This window comes from Esox lucius, chromosome 12 (genome assembly GCF_011004845.1).
Source record: "Esox lucius isolate fEsoLuc1 chromosome 12, fEsoLuc1.pri, whole genome shotgun sequence".
NCBI classification, from domain to species: Eukaryota; Metazoa; Chordata; class Actinopteri; order Esociformes; family Esocidae; genus Esox; species Esox lucius.
In genome coordinates, this window is record NC_047580.1 from 760908 (window position 1) to 777026 (window position 16119).

The 16119-nt window shown below is 41.3% G+C and overlaps 1 protein-coding gene across 2 annotated transcripts in view; it reads left to right on the forward strand.

The window, feature by feature from the left end:
- Positions 1-16119, forward strand: part of srpk3 (SRSF protein kinase 3) — an 80830-nt gene that overhangs the window by 17077 nt on the left and 47634 nt on the right. For both annotated transcript variants that reach the window (XM_020044375.2, XM_010865280.4), the window contains exons 5-8: positions 9727-9814; positions 10084-10171; positions 12046-12152; positions 15878-16043. In XM_020044375.2, coding sequence (XP_019899934.1) covers positions 9727-9814; positions 10084-10171; positions 12046-12152; positions 15878-16043 — 449 coding nt within the window. The remainder of the gene's footprint in view (positions 1-9726; positions 9815-10083; positions 10172-12045; positions 12153-15877; positions 16044-16119) is intronic.

The window sequence follows — 16119 nt, forward strand, 5'->3', positions numbered from 1 at the left end:
GTCATTTAATTTTGTGGGGAGTAAACTTGCTTTGGCTGTGTAACCCTCTTCATAGGCCATGACTATATTGGATTCATATGCGGCCCTCATGGAACACAGCGTGTCTCCTTAACGTTCAAGTCTATCACCAGGTGGATTCTTCATTCTACCACTTATACAATATATAAGGAGAGCGAAAACACAATATGATAACCTTTCGTAAGACAACAACTATTTTACCAGATTAGAAAATCACTGTACCAAATTCTAATTCATCACTAGGTTTCAGACTACCCACTCGTGCTAGCGAACAGCTCAGCACACAACAGTCGGCTACCACTTTCCTTAAGGCTTACCTACATCGTGGTCAGACCCCCCTTGAGGCCTTACGGTTTTAAACATTATCATCAACGCAATAAATACGTTTGACTCAAAATTACAAACGTACACATGACAAAGCACAACAAAACAGGTTATTTCCTGAATACCTATTAAAACATGGTCAAGCATGACAGAACAAACCAGGCAATTTCGAATGCCTATTAAAACATGCTATATAACATTCAAGTGCTTCTCAAACTACATATTAAATAAGCTTGGCTATTACCGAGGAAGGTGATCAGGTTTCCTTGATAAGTTCCAGCTTCATTTAATGGTTAGGCACGATACATTTTAGGAAATAAACATTTAAGAAAATCAATGATTATGAAAGCACACCTCAGTGTCTAGTATCGTCCATGATTCCAGAGACCCCATCTTGAGACTACTGTCGTTCCCATAGTGGACCAAATTAGAGAAGCAGCATTATACCAATTACCAATCTATCCCATTTATTAAATTTAAGACAGTACTTTCGCATACACCCCAGTGGACACCAAACAAAGCAAAACCTTGCGATTTCAAAACTTCCAAGGTAACAACAACCTTGAACAAAAACACATATCCTACCAAGGAACATACAATGCAGCCAATCGGAACCCCCGTGCACAGGGATTTCCAAAATGGACAAATGCATTTACTAGATGATGACCACAAACAGATAATGACAAATGACCTTGACTCGGGCCATAACCACATACACAACAAACACAAGTGGCGCGTGCATATACAACTTCTGTAGCATACTGATCCAAACCATAAGCTGACCAACAATTGCGGCAATTTACAGGAGCCTTCTACAGGCACTGAAAGTATGAGATCCAATCTCAATTGCATATTTAAGTCCAACCTAAATTGCAGATGTTCAAGCAGTCCAACCGCTTATAATCCAGCACTAATCGCAACGCAATAGGTTAGCTGCATAGGAATGGTTGTCAAGCCTAACTACAGTCGCTATTAACCAAAACACCACACTTCAACATCCAAAACCATTATATACAGGAGCACGCTATACTCCATCACGCAGTCCAACTGCTGCACGGGAATGGGTGTCAGGACACGGAACAAAAACGACATGTTTCTAACTACAGCCGCCCTGACTGCAATACTCCAAAATATAACTTCTAGTCACCATACTTTCTCAAATCCATCTATCAACTTCCACAAAACCATCAAATCTGACTTATAAAAACAACCACATTGTTTACTAAAGCATATAAAAACTGTATTAAGGAACAATCTCACCGGTTGATGCTCCCTCTGGTCCCCTGTCTGACCGTCCGCACCCCTCCCTCAGGCGGTTCAGCGTTCCTGCGTGTTCCCGTTGGATCGCTCATGGCGAGGCCAATGAGAAACCGAAACTGTCTCAATTCTTGCGGGAACAATACATCTGTACAGCCATTGTCTTGATTCGCACAGGCATTTTCCCAAATCCAATGTCCAGCCGAATGTCTAGCGGTAGCTTCATAAATTTAAACGTAGCGGTTAGCAAAGTTTCTTCCTCAACCCCGGGTCTGTAGTCTTCTTTGGTCTCAGCCGCAAACACCGGAGATTACGGGTGTGTACACCTGGTGTGTACAACTCCCCACTTATGGAACTTTTCTTGACTCAAACAACGAAAAGGGCCATATGAGCATAGCCTCCAGCGGGGTTGGCTACGATTGCAGGGAAACGTTGGGACTACGCAAACCTCCAAGGAGGCCTAGCGGGGGGGTGACGGGCGATCAGAGGGGATCGAGCCATCGAACCTGAGCAAAAAAAAACTACAACACAGATCAATAAACTCCACACAAACTTTCCCAAAGCTTTCCATCACTCCACACTGTCTACACACCGTAGCCTACGCCTTCCACCTGCAACTCCCATACTTAACCACGTCCATCCACCTCCAAGCAGCCCGACAGGCCGCGCATCCATCACCGAATGAAAACGCCAGTCGCCGGAAAACCTAATAACACTCAAAGAAACATTGTTCACATGTCCAAACACCATAAACAGAAACACCGTCGCCGAAAACTTACCACAACGCTTACCCAACACCAAAAGCAGCAAAAAAAAAAAACAAACGCTGCGAAACAAACTCTATTCTATTAACAAATCCCATAACCATCCAAACCAAATGTGTCCAACACAAATACCAGCGCCCTAACGCTGTCACCTCAATCAACGTGCCCTAACATCGTCGATAGACCCGTCGGCCCGTAAGTGAGATGTTCAAGGCCCTAACCTTGTCTGCAGAATTTAAATGTGCCCTAACACATACACTTGCGCCCTAACGCAAAAAGGAGCCCTAACCCCAAGTATACTCGCGCCCTAACGCAAAAAGGAGCCCTAACCCCAAGTATACATGCGCCCTAACGCAAAAAGAAAGTGTCCTTACCTCCCGAGTCCGAAATTTAAGTCCGGGTACCTGTACTGAGGAATCCCAAAAAGTAGGAGACCACAGGATCAGTAACCGAGGACGAGCCCCCAAATTGTGATGGTAATTCCATGTATCGACACTCGGAGTAAGGGACACAGAAACAAAGTTCTCTTTGTACATCATAACCGTTTTATTAATTATTATGCACAGAGACTATTATGAGAGACGCGTCAACCGCTTACGCAAACATAATCGTCTGAGGAGCCTCTAACTAATATAGCTCATTCAACCGTATATATCACATAGGAAAAAGGGGTGTGGTAAGATGCTGCCATCTGTTTCATGTCAATCAAACACCTTCCCTTTGTTCTATCAAATGCTATCTTCCCCCAACTTATCCTTCCTGCCATACTGTAGTGTTTACCCAAAGGGGCCAACTGACCTTACTGCCCCCTGTTGTATCTTCTCCTATCCTGTCCTAAAACCCATTGATCTCCATCTGGACAGGCAATAGATGTCCCCTATGCAAATACCAGGTCCCACACATTCCTGTACCTATCTTAACAGTGGGACTCAGTCCTTTATACAATCAGAATACATTGTATAAGAAATTTCCACAACAGTTGATGCAACAAATAATCAACTGACACATTTGTCCAGAAAATACAGTAGTAGAGTAAATTCTGACAACATATTTGCCGACTGTCATATGATGTTTTTCTGCCATGCTGTACCTCAAAACTATGACCGTAACAAATAGTCCTGCTTTGTATTTTATTATTTCTTAAGATAATTGAAATGTTTAAATAAATAGTCTTTATTTCTGTGTAGGCTATTGGTGTATTTCTTAAAGGAATTTGTAATTATATCAGTGATGAAGTTGCAACTAGAAATGCTTTTAAACTTGTTATAACCTGTTATTTTAGGAGAACATTGTAAACATTGTGTGTACTGTCATTTAAAAACGAATTTCAAAAACAAATATCATTTTCAGCATTCTAGCTCCCCCATGTGTTTGCAATAGAATCACAGTTTGATGCAATCTGCCATATGTTGACGCAATCTACCTGATCTTACTGCGGTAAGAAAACGCTGTAATTAAATGAGCGACATCTGTATGCAACCAGTTATCAAAAATCACAGATTTTTACAGACACGCCAGCAGAAAGAGAACCCATGGAAACGTTATCACCACTCACCTTCCTTACGACCGTCCAACCAACCCAGCGGTCGTCATTCTCACAGCAGTCGTGCGGGCCTTTGTGTCAGGCATGAGGCTGCAGGGTTCAACCTTTCAGGCAGTCTGGACACGTACATGGGGAGGGCAGGGAAAATCTGTAGTTAGGAACCTTCTTAATAGCCGTGTAGGTGAGGAGAGGGAGGCACCCATGCGGGGTATGGTGGTGGATATCGTACCCTGTGAGGTCGTACCCCATAGGTTCTAGAGGTCGCCCGATAGTGGATTTTTAAAGGCTGATATAATAGCTTTGGAGCATGAAAAAGCTGATTAATCGGCCGATTACCCATCCCCCAGATATAACTTTATGGTTATAACCATAAGCGCTATGTTTTGAGAGGGGTCAACAAGGCCTATAGTGCACAGAATACCATCCCCACTGTGAAGCATGGTGGTTGCTCACTGATGTTTTGCGGGTGTGTGCGTTCGAAAGGCACAGGGAATCTTAGCCATATAACAGCCTACATTTAAAAAGCAATAAAACACATGCTATGATCCAACAAAGGTTTTTTTGTTTTAATTAATCAGCAGAATGAACTTTTAACTATTTTAGCTAAATTGGCCTGTAGGGCTGTCGCAAGTATTACACTATTGCCTCTCCCCAATAATTTGAGTCAGGTAGTTTTCTATAAAATAATTCCAATCTTTTTGCACAATATTTGGATTACAAAATCATGTTTCCAATCTGAATAAGGGATTTTGGAGCCAATGTTAGACACATCTCAACAAATACCATGCAAATTTGGTCAGTTTACATAGGATGTCTTGGCTAGTGGTACTAGGACCCCTGGCGGCACTTGGTCTCTCCACAGAGTTACTTGAGAACACTCATGACACCATAGGCTTTCTAGTGAAATGAACATGACTGGGTACTCCAAACAGAGCAAAATTTTGTTGGTGGTACAAAACTGAAAAAGGTTGGGACCACTGGTCTAGGCCATCAGTGCAGAGTGTTTGACAGCGCTGTGTAAAGTTATAGGCACAGATAATTTACAGAAACCTGTTTGCTTCTAAATATCAGTATGTGAAAAAAATATTTTGCAATGCACCATAATGTAGATTAATTTCTCAACATTATTATGTAATCCTTGTATGGTGTTTGGGTCTGTGGGACCTGTTTTTAACTTTATATCAGTAGAAAAAGGATTTCTGTGAAGAACATACAGCTCTGGAAAAAATGAAGAGACCATTTCAAATTTTTCTTAAATCAACATCTCTACATGTATGGCTGCCATTCCATTCCAGTGTCTGTTAAATTCCAACACAGGCACACCTCATTTTACTTAGAGATACTGATTAGGTGATTACCTGAACCAAATCTAATTTAACGAGGGAATAGTATAAAAATCATCGCTGTGGTCATCACTATCTTCTTGCAATAGGACCAGCTGGATGGCAAAAACAGTGCAAGTAGTACCTCAAAAAATAACAATTCAGCATTACAAAAGAGTTCAAGAGAAAAGCTTTGATTGAGGAAAAGAAGGGTTCAATTCTGGCCTTACTGGCAGAGGGATGCAGTGAGTGTCAGGTTGCTTGCATCCTGAAGATTTCATTAGAACACGGTCAAGCAACAGACATTGGGGACAACAAAGCTTCAGACTGGCCGAGGGACAAAACGATTGACCTAGATGACCATCAACTCATTCGAATGTCACTCAACAACCGTTGGATGACATCAAGTTACCTACAAAAAGAATGGCAAACAGCAGCTGGGGTGAAGTGCACGGCGAGCATGGTTCGAAACAGGCCCCTAGAGGCAGGGCTGATCAACACCTGGTCATCTAATGGTTAGACTGGGACCTGGGGAGGCCCAAAATAGTTTCTCGCACCCAATGATCTGGGGATACTTCAGCAAGGCTGGAATCGGGCAGATTTGTCTTTGTGAAGGACTCATGAATCAAGCCAAGTACAAGGTTATCCTGGAAGAACGCCTGCTTCCTTCTGCTCTGACAATGTTCCCCATCTCTGAGAATTGTTTTTTCCAGCAGGACAATGCTCCATGCCACACACAGCCAGGTCAATCAAGGTGTGGATGGAGGACTACCAGATCAAGACCCTTTCATGGCCAGCCCAATCTCCAGATCTGAAACCCATTGAAAACCTCTGGAATTTGATCAAGGGGAAGATGGATGGTCACAAGCAATCAAACATAGTCGAGCTACTTGAATTTCTGTGCCAGGAGTGGCATAAAGTCACCCAACAGCAATGTGACAGACTGTTGGAGAGATTAAACATCTGTGTTATTCCCCCAAATATTGATTTTCTGAACCCTTTTCCGTGGTGTAGTGGTTAAGGACAGTGCCTCGTGGGAGACCTACATTTGAATCAACTGAGAGCAAAAACATTTATTTATTAATTCTGATAGATTCTCTAGTCTTTTCACTTGATGAAAAAGTTATTTAGCCTCACTTTTATTGATGGTTATTGTATTAATGTCATTCACTTATGAAAGAAGTACATTGTTATGCCATGAAAGAGGAAAATACATGTTTATGCCATGAAATGAAATAGCTTTGGCAGACTCGCTAGCAATTGCTAAATTCTTATGACTATTCCAGTAATTTTAGTAGATATCAGTAAAACTTATTACTGCCTAATACACTGTTAAAACGGCAGAGGTTAACTTAGTAAGAAACTTTTAACATTTAACAGTTTAACTGTATCAATCTCATTCACCAATGGCCAATTAACTGTTAAAACGGGCAGTGGCAAAAGAGGATTTGTTCAAGATGAACACAAGGGGCTATACTGACAGCTGCCAAATGTTCAGCTCCATGAGGTAGTGGTTAACAACACAGCCTTTCATGTGGGCGACCCAGGTTAGAATCTCGAGTTGGCAACACTGTTGTGGGCCGGCTGAACTAGGCTTGCCTGGTTTCTTGTTTCCAGAGCTATATTTTTAACTGTTTTCCCCCCATCAGGTCAGTTATTCCAGTTCAGAAGCCTGATATTATAATGGAGGGAACATCATGACTGCATTCTCTCCAGAAAGGCGGTGGCTCTTGTGGGCCTATACATTGGTAACAGAACTTCCTCAAGTGTGATTTTGTGGATTTCATTGTTGGAAATAATTGTTCTGCAATGGGCGATGCTTTTCTGTGATTTATCACTGGTCAGGAAGGATTTATACTGTTGCAAGTCCTCTTACATTGTAATGCCACTCTTACAAACCATTATGTTTGTGCATATTCCAGGGGTAAGGAGGACCCTAAAGTGTGCAATTTAATTAAATTAATGGATAGTTACATAGCTGGAGTATTTGGTAAGTTAAGTAAAAGTTTAAGGTTTCTATTTCCTCCCTGTCTTGTATCGTGTACAAGGAGCTGACAGTGTTGCATTATATAATCAAAAGATAACTTTTGTGGGGGGAAATAAACTGATACTACTTGAATACCATTTGTCAGTCTTGCTGTACATTCAGCTGATCCAACATTTACCCCAGGACCTTAAGGTTTAGCCCACATTTTCTAACCCTATCACCAGAATCTTGTGTTGAAGGTCTTTTCGTGGAGTGGAGAATTGCTTTCTGAACAAAAAAATCTCTGATATTGTCTACTTTGAAAAATGTAATTTAAAGTCTGTCGCACATTTATGGTAGCCCCTCTCCAGTACACTGTGCCAGCGCTGATGTCTGATAAAATCAAGGAAGAGTGCCATTCTATGGGGTCTTTAACCGTTGTTTAGATTACTGTGATGAGTTAATCATACGCACATTTTCTGCCGAAGTGGCCCCCAAATGATCAGATATGGCCATTGGCCCATAGTTGTGCTAGGCTTGCACTTAGGGATAGCCAAGTTCTAACAACCATGCTTGCTAGAAAAACAGAGAGCGCATGCTTTCAACAGATGCTGTCTGAAAGTTAACTTTCATTTAAATATAAATGTGTATTTATGGGGCCTCCGGCTCATTGCTAGGTGATATAAGTCGCAAGTGAGTATAAGGAATAGTATGTGTAAACAGGGACTAACCAGATATGTTGGAAAGGGTGACCGGTTGGAAGCATGCGGCAGATTATGACCATTAATAGAAACCCCTGCGCCTGCATCTACCTAAGGCCAACACCCCTATTTCTAATGTTCATAGCAGCTCAAAGCCTTTGTTAATTCAGCCAATTGTTTCTGGGTCTGTGCGGGTTCAAATTGGTAATTACATTGTTCTCTACGCCATGGCTTCCTTTGGGGACATTTTATTGGCCCAATGGCAATTTGTTGGCAGATATGGCATGGTGAAATAGAGGGTGACAATTTGATTTGTTATTCTGAACTGTATCTACACGATTGTCCTGAAATCTGATCCGGAATTAGTCCAATGCGGAATGTTCAGATGCATGGTACCTCGGGGTGTGATAGACACGGATGGGTCCTTAGCAAGAGCTGTAGTTAACTCAGTCAACAACACGTTCTGTTCCAGACTCTTGATTTTATCCGGCGTAGTCCTCATGATCAGTGTCTGAACTCATTATCCATCTTTACGTACACGTCAGCACGTTTGACGTTTCCTCCTAGATATTCATATGCCCATAGGTACCATATTTTAGTTTAAATTCAGCTCACTGTGTTTCCTCATTATCCCATTTTGCACTGCCTGACCACACCCCAAACAGTTTTGAATCCGTCCAGTGCCATTCTTTTTCTATACTTTGCAGATAAAGTACAATCTGTTCCACCAGTTTACTACAGCATTAGGTGAACTGACCAGACCGCTATTGTCTCCACACGACGTCATGGTTAAAGCGCACATACACAAAAGAGTTAGAACACTGAAAATGCAATTGTGCAAATCTCAATCAGATTAAATAAAACCAAATGTATGGGGTCACTAATATGGTAATGTGTCTGTCTCAGTTAAACATCTATTATGCCTCACTCACGCTAACTGCAAGGACCACTCAGAACTCAATCACGGTTATTATGCCTCAATGGAACAAAACATGAGGCCCCAGAAATGTACTCAGGATTTGAATGCCCTACTACAAACAAATGCAGCAGGGACTTCACGTGACTAGGATTCTGGCTTTAACCCCCGAGCAACACTATACAGTTTGTCGGCACTATTTAAATGTCCAGGGGACAAACGTTCCGGTTCTAACTCCCGGGAACACAATAGGACTACATGCGTCCTGGTACCCAAAGTATATATTAATGAGAACAGACAAATACCTTGTCCAGGTTCCTTAAGTTTTGTTCAGAAAAATCTCGGTAGGACCTCCAATTGAAGGAACTGGATTTCGACCAGTTTTAGATTAATTCCAAATAGTCAATTAATGAATGTAACAAATGAATTTAATATAGTGTTTTAATTACAGTATAATATAAAAGTTCTCTGTAGATTCACAGTGTTTGCCAGTGCAGAGAAGCATGCAGGGTTCAGGAAAATGCAAGAGACCTTTCCCAAACCATGCTATGGTTTTTATTCTAAAACTAAAGAATCGGGGTAGTTTGGCTAACTTAGGAATCACAAGACAAGTTCTGAAGACTAGACCCCTTTATTTTCTAGGGACACATTACAATCTGTCTCCTAATACCATATTGTAAAACGGTGATCTACTCATGGGTTCAGCATAGGCATGACCTTAGGTGCTGTACTCAGGACAGAGATAAACATTTGTAGAATAAACATTTTGATTAAAGATCATGACCAGACAGAGTAAAGGCTAGCAAATGACAATTTGGGACATAATTACAAATGGTTATACTAAATACTGAAGAATCATTGAGTGGTTAAATAAACATAGAATTGAAATGTTTTGGTTCCTTCATTTGTGTGTAGGAGGAAGCGCTTTGTGGCCTTGAAAGTGGTGAAGAGTGCTTTGCACTACACAGAGACAGCGCTGGATGAGATAAAACTGCTCAGATGTGTGAGTGAATTTCCTCTTCCTTTCCCTCTTAGGCAGACCCTCACTCAAGATTAATTGATGGCTACAAGACCAAGGGCATCATCCAAAACAAATTTAGTTGTGTGGTGAACACAATCGATGCCATCCATAATTTTTCTTTGGTTTGCCAGCTCAACACTCTGGAGGTCTTGGCTGTTATGGTCTAAAAACTGTTTTTGCAAATGCAGACAGATCAGAACAATGTTTTTCCAAATGACAATACAATTATTATGCTTATTTTGTGTCTTAAGGTGCGCGATAGCGACCCAACAGACCCCAAGCGAGAGACCATTGTACAGCTTATTGATGACTTCAAGATATCTGGGGTCAATGGAGTGCGTATCCTTTCTGCTGCTTGTGTGCTGCAAAAAGGTTTGGCTGACACTGTCCCAAATGGAGATTGAACCTCCAAAGGTGAAATACAGGTTTGTGTCATCAGTGATGTAAGGCCCATTTTTCCCTTAGCAACAACCAAAAGATGGTAATGAAGGCATTGCAATGTTAGAAAACCCTTTCACTGACATGTTTTTAGATTAGTACTGTACAAAGATATTTAGGTAGCATCTAACCAGTGCGCACAGAGTGCAGAAAAAAGTGAAGCAATTAAGAAAAATGTATGTTATAGGTGGATGTATACATTTGCAATGAGGGCAAATGCAAGTACAAATGGCAATTCTAAATGTTCAATGAAGGCAAATTGAAGGTGCAAGGTAGCGTGTGCAACTGAAACGCAGGGATTGCAGCAATGAGGCTCCCGAGATAGTCATGTACATGTAACTACTGAAAATGTCCTTATCTGACTCCAGAGTCCAGTAGTTCAGAGAGAGTAGTACAAAAAGGTCCCTGAGAGGCAGTACTAAATGGTGGGTATGGTTCTTGTTGGGTCACAGAGTTCAACAGGATTACAATAGCTGGAAAGAAACTCTTCCTGAGCCTGCTGGTGCGGGAACGAAGAGACCAATACTGCCTGCCTGATGGTAGGAGGGCAGACAGTTTGTGGCATGGATGTGAAGGGTACCTGATGATGCTGGGCGCCCTGTGCAGACATAGCTTGCGCTGGAGGTCTACGATGGCAGGGAGCTGGGCAACAGTGATGTGCTGGACAGTTTTTACCATCCGTTGCAAGGCCTTATGGTCGGCCGTGGAGCATCCACCAAATCACACTGTGGCGCAGTTTGTCAGAATGCTCTCGATTGTGCAGTGGTAAAAATTCACAAGGATCTTGGGAGACAGGTGAGCCTTTTTCAGCCTGCTCAAAAAGTACCGGCGCTACTACGGTTGCGGTGAGGTGTTGACGGTCCAGGAAAGGTCCTCGAAGATGTGGACACCCAGGAATTTGAAGCTGAGCATACGCGCCCCCTCAGTGCAATTGATGTGTTTTGCTTGAACCTGTATAGCTATTTATTGGGATATGAAAACTTTTGGTAATATAATATTATTTAGTGTAAGTGAAGCAGGCTGGAAAGCTGTAGTGTAAGTAAATAGCCTGCACAGCTATTGGGTTGGAACTAGCTGTTTGGATGAAGAAAAGGCAAATGTAAATTTTCGCGCAAAATAAACCTAACTATATCTTTCTGTTTAAATAGATGGGTTATCATAAAATGGTTATAGAAATGCCAACCTGTTGTCTTTTGCTTGAAACAACTAACATTAAAATAGACTAGAGCTTAATCAGGCACTTGTGGCTGTGCCAGCCGTTCCATCTGTGAAAACCTTACAGGTAATTTCAAACAAATCAAGGATGTTTTCCATCAAGCTGGTTGCTTTAATGGAACTGAAGCTGTTTGCAGTTAACTGTCAATCTCAAATAACTAAGAGATGCACATTTTGTGTGGTTGATGTTAGCTACTTTCAGTAGTTAAGAGTAGCCAGGTCCATGCATTTTACAGGCGGTAGCGCATTGGACACCCGTGTCCATTCCTGTTTCATCAGGAATGGATACTGGTGTCATAGCTTCAAATAAGTGGTAAAAGAAGCGTTTGGGTGGAATGCATCATATGAAAACTTTTTAAGCCGTGTAATGCGGCATTGAAATTAATGCATTTTAATGAGAATTGCTTTTCTTTAGTGGGGGGGATATTTTCCAGAGATGCATCCTTAGAACATGTCTTCCTCCTTTTCAAACCTTTTACTCTTCTGTTCTGACTCACTTGTATTGCTATTTTCCTGGTCTATAATGTGTATGAGTGAAGCAACTTTAACAGACATGTCAGATGTTTGTATGGTGCTGGAGGTTCTTGGTCATCAGCTGCTGAAATGGATCATCAAGTCCAACTACATGGGCCTGCCTCTAGTCTGTGTGAAAAGTATCCTTCGACAGGTACAGTATAACTCAGGTTCCTGTGTTGAAGGCACATACAGCATGTTTAAGGCATCTAGCAAACAAACCACACATGCATAGTGTCTTCACACATGCATAGTGTTACAAACTAGTCTTCACACATGCTATTAACATATCTATCATTATCACAGGGATTTTCATGCAGATAACTCAAAGGTGGCCGCCTTCCCAAAATCTTGCACCGCCTCTGTGTGTTGGCATGGTAAAACACAATTTTGCACTCATACGCTAAATAGCCTTCTAGTGATATACAGAGTTCACACTGGTCATAGAATTTTTAGAATATCATGGGATTTTAAAAAGTATATTCCAGACATGGAAAGTGAGGGGATTTTATAATTAGCGTTTTGTTATGGTTAGGCCACTTAATTTTTCAGCATCCCTTTATCCCCTTTTTGCTCGTCAACTGGCAATCACCTCATTCAAGATATGCTGTCTCTTGTACCTGCTAATGAAGGAAAACATGCCAGGAAAATGTACATTTCAACAGTCTGGCTGCATAATGATGATTTCAAAGACTGGTTGTTAAAAGTAGATGACAGCAAAGTTATATATAAAGTTTGTAAAACTACTATCCATCTATCAAATGTGGGAGATGGAGCATTTTCCAGCCGCGCAAACAGGAAGAAGTATGCTACCCACATGAAGCCGACGGGAGCATCTTAATGATGATCATAATTGTGCATTACACCGATCAGCCATAACATTATGACCGCCTGCCTAATATTGTGTTGGTCCCTTTTTTTTGCCACCAAAACAGCCCTGCCCCATTGAGGCATGGACTCCTTTAGACCTCTGAAGGTGTGCTATGGTATCTGGCACCAAGACGTTCACAGCAGATCCTTTAAGTCCTGTAAGTTGCGAGGTGGGACCTCAATGAATCCAGACCTATGTGTCCAGCACATCCCACAGATGCTCGATTAGATTGAGATCTGGGGAATTTAGAAGCCAATTCAACACCTTGAACTCGTTGTTGTGTTCCTCAAACCATTCCTGAACCATTTTTGCTTTGTGGCTGGGTGCATTGTCCTGCTGAAAGAGGCCAATGCCATCAGGGAATTCCGTTGCCATGAAATGATGCACATGGCAACAATGCTTAGGTAGGCTGTTAAAGTAATATCCACATGAATGGCAGGACCCAATGTTTCCCAACAGAACATTGGGTCCTGACAGGTGCCACTGACAGGTGCCATGATAATGAGATTATTAGTATTATTCACTTCACCTGTCTGTGATCATAATGTTATGGCTGATTGGTATGTTTAAGCAGTGAAAACTTAGTTTTGTACTAGTAAAGCTTGCGAATTGCTTGCATATTTTTTATGCGATTTATTAGCTCTTGTAATAAAGTTTTGATGCTCAATGGCAAAATGTTTTCGGGTGGATCATACATAATGAAGAGAGAATGATATGCTCTGTATGCTATTGTGGATCCTATCTGTTTGGGGGCTTAGGAAATTAGCCAAGTAGAAACTACATGCTAGATGCACTTAAATCCAATAAGATGTTTACTAGTCGGGCAGAGAATCATTATCATTTAAAAAAATATATCATATTTAAAAAACTATTATATACACACAGCCAGCCAGCTAGCTCTGGAAAAAAAGAGATCACTCCTATTTTTTCTTAAATCAGCATCTCTACATGTATGGCAGCCATTCCATTCCAGAGTCTGTTAAATTCCAACACAGGCACACTTCATTTTACTTAATGAGGTACTGATTAGGTGATTACCTGGACCAAATCTAATTTAATGAGGAAAAGTATACAAATCACTGCTGTGGTCATAACTATCCTATTGCAATAGGACCAACTGGATGGTAAAAACAGTGCAAGTAGTACCTCAAAGGTAATTTGAATAACAAAATAGCTAGTCAGCATGACAATAGAGTTGAAGAGAAAAGCTTTGAGTGAGGAAAAGAAGGGTTCAATTCTGTCTTTACTGGCAGAGGGATACCGTGAGCGTCAGGTTGCTACCATCCTGAAAATGTCAAAGACGGCAGTTCATAAGAACAAGGTCAAGCAACAGACATTGGGGACAACGAGGACGAAAACGACCGTCCACTGACTGAGATGACCTTGATGGTAATTTTATCGATCGACACTTTTAAATAAGGAAGTACAGAGATTAAATTCTCTAGGCACAATTAAACAGTTTATTAATTATTATTTGCAAATAAGAGAGACGCGTCAACCGCTTACAAACATAATCGTCGTCCGAGGAGTCTCTAACTCAATATAGCTCATTCAACCGTATATATCACATAGAAAAAGGGGTGTAGTAAGTTGTTGCCCATCTGTCTTGTGTAACATTTACCCAAAGGGCGGGCTGTCTCCCCACCTTATCCTTCTCAACTCCTGAGGAGACACAATGTCTGGATAATCAACAGAGACACTAAAGGGTTATACAGATTTACTGATTTACGAGTAACCATCTTATCCAGTGGTGCCGGTCAAGGATGCCTCCACAGGCAAACACCAGACCCCTCAGCATCTTTAACTAGTAACTCATTCATACATGTATAGGACGACCAAGAATACAACAGTTCAAGAATTTCCACAACACCGTCAACTCATTAGAATTACTCAACAACTGTAGGATGACATCAAGTGACCAACAAAAATGAATGGCAAACAGCAGCTGGGGTGAAGTGCACGTCGAGGACTGTTCGAAATAGGCTCCTAAGGGCTGGGCTGAAGTTGTGCAAAGCTAGAAAAAAGCCCTTCATCAATGAGAAGCAAAGAAGAGCCAGGCTGAAGTGTGTAAAAGACCATAAAGGACTGTACAGGAATGGAATAAGGTCATCTCTGACAAGTCAAATTTTCAGCTTTGCCCAATACCTGGTCGTCTAATAGTTAAAGAGACCTGGAGAGGTATACAAGCTACTGTCATGGCAAGCCCAATCTCCAATCCTTAAACCCATTGAAAACCTCTGGAATTTGATCAAGAGGAAGATGGATGGTCACAAGCCATCAAACAAAAATGAGCAACTGGAATTTTTGTGCCAGGACTGGCATTAAGTCACCCAACAGCAATGTGACAGACTGGTGAAGAGCATGCCAAGACGCATGAAAGCTGTGATTAAAAAATTAGGGTTATTCCACCATATATTGATTTCAGTTAAAAGATGAGTATTTTGTTGTTGAAAAATTAATGGTTTATTTTTACCTTTTGTTTTCTACAAATAAATACTCTAAATTACAATATTTGTATTTGGAATTTGGGAGTAATGTTGTCAATAGTTTATAGAATAAAACTAAAATTGTCATTTTATTCAAACACATACTTATGAATGGTAAAACCAGAGAAACTACATTTTGCAGTGGTCTCTATTTTCTAGAGGTGTGTGTGTGTAATATTTCAAATATGTAACATATTAATATATAAAGAAGTGATTTATTGCTTGTTTTCTGTTTTTCTGGCTTGTTTTGTATTAGGGAGGACATTGTATGTGCATTAGCTGCTAAAGTGGATATGGACAGCAAGGCAGATTTGACACAAATATTTTTGTTGCCAGGTATTATATAAAGTATATCACAGAGGGGCGTCCGGTGGACCGTGGGCCAGGAAAACCCCTGTATCAACTATCTATATCCATCATTATACAGTTGTCTTCAGCATTGTAGTAGAGACTGGCCAGGAGCCAGTTTCACAGAATTATCTCAGCCACCCTGATGTATGCTCCACGTCTTTCTCTTCACAGGTTCTGCAGGGTGTGGACTACCTGCACACCAAATGTAAGATCATCCACACAGACATCAAGCCAGAGAACATCCTGCTGGATGTAGAGGAGGTGTATGTCCGAAGGCTGGCTGCAGAGGCCACCATGTGGCAACAGTCAGGAGCCCCTCCCCCTTCTGGCTCCTCTGGTGAGCTGGTGGTGTTACGTTGTTGGGTTGAAGTTAATTGTAGTTAGTTATTATAAGGGTATTAGGGAAATCTTGT